General features: G+C 47.1%; 1 protein-coding gene across 1 annotated transcript in view; it reads right to left on the bottom strand.

The window, feature by feature from the left end:
• LOC143133329 (cingulin-like protein 1) overlaps nt 1-5,000 on the bottom strand; it is a 23,776-nt gene that overhangs the window by 11,360 nt on the left and 7,416 nt on the right. Inside the window, exons 6-7 of the mRNA XM_076293114.1 lie at nt 2,137-2,298; nt 1,568-1,657 (exon numbers count right to left, since the gene is read on the bottom strand). Coding sequence (XP_076149229.1) covers nt 1,568-1,657; nt 2,137-2,298 — 252 coding nt within the window. The remainder of the gene's footprint in view (nt 1-1,567; nt 1,658-2,136; nt 2,299-5,000) is intronic.

The raw sequence follows: 5,000 nt of genomic DNA, 5'->3' as shown, positions 1-5,000 counted from the left end.
ATGGGCATGATCATGGAGAGTACATAATGCCAACATGCACATGGCATATACTGTATGGGCACGCTATGGGCATGATCACAGATATGATATGGGCACGCTATGGGCATGAGCACAGATATGGGCACGCTATGGGCATGATCACAGATATGGGCACGCTATGGGCATGATCACAGCACAGATATGGGCACGCTATGGGCACGATCACAGATATGGGCACGCTATGGGCATGATCACAGATATGGGCACGCTATGGGCATGATCACAGCACAGATATGGGCACGCTATGGGCATGATCATGAAGCACAGATATGGGCATGCTATGGGCACGATCACAGATATGGGCACGCTATGGGCATGAGCACAGATATGGGCACGCTATGGGCACGATCACAGATATGGGCACGCTATGGGCATGATCACAGATATGGGCACGCTATGGGCATGATCATGAAGCACAGATATGGGCACGCTATGGGCATGAAGCACAGATATGGGCACGCTATGGGCACGATCACAGATAGTGGCACGCTATGGGCATGATCACAGCACAGATATGGGCACGCTATGGGCATGAGCACAGATATGGGCATGCTATGGGCATGATCACAGCACAGATATGGGCACGCTATGGGCATGATCACAGATATGGGCACACTATGGGCATGATCATGAAGCACAGATATGGGCACGCTATGGGTATGATCACAGATATGGGCACGCTATGGGCATGATCATGAAGCACAGATATGGGCACGCTATGGGCATGATCACATATATGGGCACGCTATGGGCATGAGCACAGATATGGGCATGCTATGGGCACGATCACAGCACAGATATGGGCACGATCACAGCACAGATATGGGCACGCTATGGGCATGATCACAGCACAGATATGGGCACGCTATGGGCATGATCACAGATATGGGCACGCTATGGGCATGATCACAGCACAGATATGGGCACGCTATGGGCATGATCATGAAGCACAGATATGGGCACGCTATGGGCACGATCACAGATATGGGCACGCTATGGGCATAAGCACAGATATGGGCACGCTATGGGCATGAGCACAGATATGGGAACGCTATGGGCATGATCACAGCACAGATATGGGCACGCTATGGGCATGATCACAGATATGGGCACGCTATGGGCATGATCACAGATATGGGCACGCTATGGGCATGATCATGAAGCACAGATATGGGCACGCTATGGGCATGAGCACAGATACGGGCACGCTATGGGCACGATCACAGATATGGGCACGCTATGGGCATGATCACAGATATGGGCACGCTATGGGCATGATCACATCACTGGTATGTGGCAAAGGTGCACATGACGCCAACATGCCCATGGCATTAAAATGGGCATGGAACAGTGATGGCATTAAAGTGGGCATGGAACAGTGATGGCATTAAAGTGGGCATGGAACAGTGATGGCGCCAGGAAAACGAGATATCCAGAGAGAGGAAGATGAAGTGGAATTAACTAATATCCACCCTCTCTCTTTCTCTCTCTCCCTCTATCCCTCTCTTTCTCTCTCTCTATCACTCACCTGTTCTCTTCCTCGGTCTATCCTGTCCATCAGCTGATCTCCACTCTGCCTTTCCTCATCCAGATCCATCTCCAGCTGACTTATACGCTCCTGCAGAGAGAGAGAGAGATGGAGAGAGAGAGAGAGAGAGAGACAGAAGGAAAAAGGGAAAGATAGAGAGAGAAAGAGAGAAGAGTAGAGGGGGAGAGGGACGAGGAGAGGGTGAGAGAGAAGGAGGGAGCTTTGTCATCATTTGGCAGATATACATTTTTCTTCTTTGTCTAGTCTGCTTGGTAGGTATAGCATTTTCACTCAGGACTCTTACCTCCACTACTCTATAAGGCTAGGACTAGCATGCTAAACACAGCTTGTTCTTACGCTGAATAGTTTGATTGGTCAGGACTAGCATGCTAAACACAGCTTGTTCTTACGCTGAATAGTTTGATTGGTCAGGACTAGCATGCTAAACACAGGTTGTTCTTACCCTGAATAGTTTGATTGGTCAGGTCTAGCACATTAAACACAGGTTGTTCTTACCCTGAATAGTTTGATTGGTCAGGTCTAGCACATTAAACACAGGTTGTTCTCACCTCCAGCATTTTGATTTGTCTGGTCTTGTCGTCTTTGGTCTGGTGGCGTGTGTCGGCGTCCACCTCCAGGTCAAACACTTTGCGCTCCAACTCCTTCGCCTGCTGCACAGAGTCGTCACGCTCACGCTTACACTCACGCAGGTCCTCTGCCAGATGGATCGCCTGAGACACGCGCGCGCGCGCACACACACACACACACACACACACACACACACACACACACACACACACACACACACACACACACACACACACACACACACACAATTAGGAGTTTATAACACTTTATGGGAGAAAACTGCATTAATTTCAATACAGCTCAGAAAAAAAAAACAGGAAATAAAACTGTAAAATACACAAGTGAACATCATAAATCACTGCTGCTGCCAACATCTCGGCTCTGCAATTCTGGCTGTGACCAGCAGATGGCGCCTGTGCTAAGACAGAGCTGAGTATGTGATACTGACTAATGACACACTACCCTAGCGCTGGCTAAACGCAATCATTAGGGCTGACTGGAATGTGGCCAGTCAAGGAATCAACAAGATAATAATATGACAGGTGTCATGCAACCGTTTCATTGTTTGGTTGCATACGCCTGTGTGTGTGTGTGTGTGTGTGTGTGTGGGGGGGGGTTGTGTGTGTGTGTGTGTGTGTGTGTGTGTGTGTGTGTGTGTGCGCGCTTGATTCATAATATATACTGACTTCCTGATGAAGATTCGATCAAAAGTAAAATGAATCAAACACAGGAGCATGTGGGTATACATATACATTATTTGTGTCTGTGTGTCTGTGTGTGTGCGTGTGTGCGTGTTTTTCATTTTGCATGTATAAGTGTTTTGAGAGTAAATGTGTGAATTTACATTTTTGCCATGTTTGGGTATTCATTTAGGATTAACTTAGAGAGTGTGAGTATGTGTGTGTGTGAATGAGAGTTTGTTTGTGTGTGTTTTCATGTGTGTGTGTGTCAGTGTTGTGTGTGTGTTTTCATGTGTGTGTGTGTGTCAGTGTTGTGTGTGTGAGGAAGCAGCTGGACAGGACGTGACATCATGGTCTATGTGGAGAGAGTGGGATCAGGCAGGATGTAGGAAGGATGTAAAGTCACTGGGTCACCAGGCAGCCATCAATAATCACATGCACACACGGTACGTATCCACACACACACACACACACACACACACACACACACACACACACACACAGACGCACAAACACAGTACGTACACACACACGCACTCACTCACGCACGCACACAAACACACACACAAACGTGACTGCACAAACACAAAGAAAAAAAAGTCTGCACTTAATGGGAAATATCTACAGCATTCTTTTTAAAGCTCATTGCAAATTCAGCTCTCAGAGATAAATGATTCCATCCAGCAGAAGAGGACTGAGAGGTCAGAAGGTCAGATTAACCTTTCACCACTGACTCATCTAGTAGTGTGTGTGTGTGTGTGTGTGTGTGTGTGTGTGTGTGTGTGTGTGTGAGTGTGTTTGAGAGAGAGAGTGTGTTTGTGTTTATGTGTGTGTGTGTGTGTGTGTTTATGTGTGTGTGTGTGTGTGTGTGTGTTTGAGAGAGAGAGTGTGTTTGTGTTTATGTGTGTGTGTGTGTGTGTGTGTGTGAAAATGAAAATGCTCATTCCTGCAATCCACATCACCCCATTCCCATATCAAACAATAACATTCCCGGCATTCCCATGTGTTAGCTGGGATAAAGATCCAGGCCAACCCCTTCATAGAGGTCACAGGGAGGGGAGAGGAGAGTGTGTGTGTGTGTGTCGGGGTGGGGGTGGGGGGGGGGGGGGTGTCTATCATATGAGAAAGATGGATAAGTTGAGAGTAAATGAGGGAGAAACAATTCTACAAAAGCATGATCAGAAGAGAGATGTGAAAAGGTGAAAGAATGAGAGGAATGTGCAAGAAGTGAGGAGAAAGATAAAGAGAGAGAAAGAGAAGGAGTAAGAGAGTGGAAAAAGAGGAGGTAGAGAGAGGGGAGTAGAGAAAGAGAAAGATGGAGGGAGAGAGGGGAGAAATAAACAGTGAGATAAAGAGAGAACAATGAGGGTAAGAGTATAGAGTGCAAGTATGAGGGGAAGAGATAGAGAGAGTTGGAGGAGTGTGTGTGTGTGTGTGTGTGTGTGTGTGTGTGTGTGTGTTACTGGAAGATTTTGCCAGAAGAATGCTGAAGATGATTAACTGTGGTGAAGCACATTCTCGCCTTTAGCTACAAGGGAGTGGTAGAGATGGAAAGATGGGGATATAGGGAAAACGATAGAGAGAGAGAGAGAGAGAGAGAGAGAGGAGATCGGGAGAGAGAGATAGAGAGAGAAAGAGAGAGGAGAGAGAGAGAGGAGAGAGATAGAGAGAGAGAGATAGAGAGAGAGAGAGAGAGAGAGAGAGGAGAGAGAGAGGAAGCAGAGAGCTCAATGCAGAGAGGTCAATGAGAGAACACTGATGAGAAATGGAATAATACACATACACACACACACACACACACACACACACACACACACACACACACACACACACACACACACACACACACACACACACACACACACACACACACACACACACACACACACACACACACACACACACACACACACACACACACACACACACACACACTACACACACAATAAACAACCAAACCCATTTCCCAAATGAATTCAGCCAAAAATACAAACTTGTGTATATGTGTTTCACCACACACACACACACACACCCACATGGATCCCATGTGTGTTGGCTCTTTGGTAAGCCTGCCTGGCTCTAGACTCTCCCATCACATCAAAAGAGTTCAGAGGGATGAGTTTGAGACTGTTGTGTGTGTGTGTTTAAAAGGATGAGCTGGAGAT

The sequence above is a fragment of the Alosa pseudoharengus genome, unplaced genomic scaffold (assembly GCF_046254945.1).
Source record: "Alosa pseudoharengus isolate Yale_2024_CS ecotype anadromous, Long Island Sound unplaced genomic scaffold, YU_APseudo_1.1 YU_APseudo_1.1_scf_19, whole genome shotgun sequence".
In the NCBI taxonomy this organism is placed as follows: Eukaryota; Metazoa; Chordata; class Actinopteri; order Clupeiformes; family Clupeidae; genus Alosa; species Alosa pseudoharengus.
This window is presented reverse-complemented; position numbering and strand designations above follow the sequence as displayed.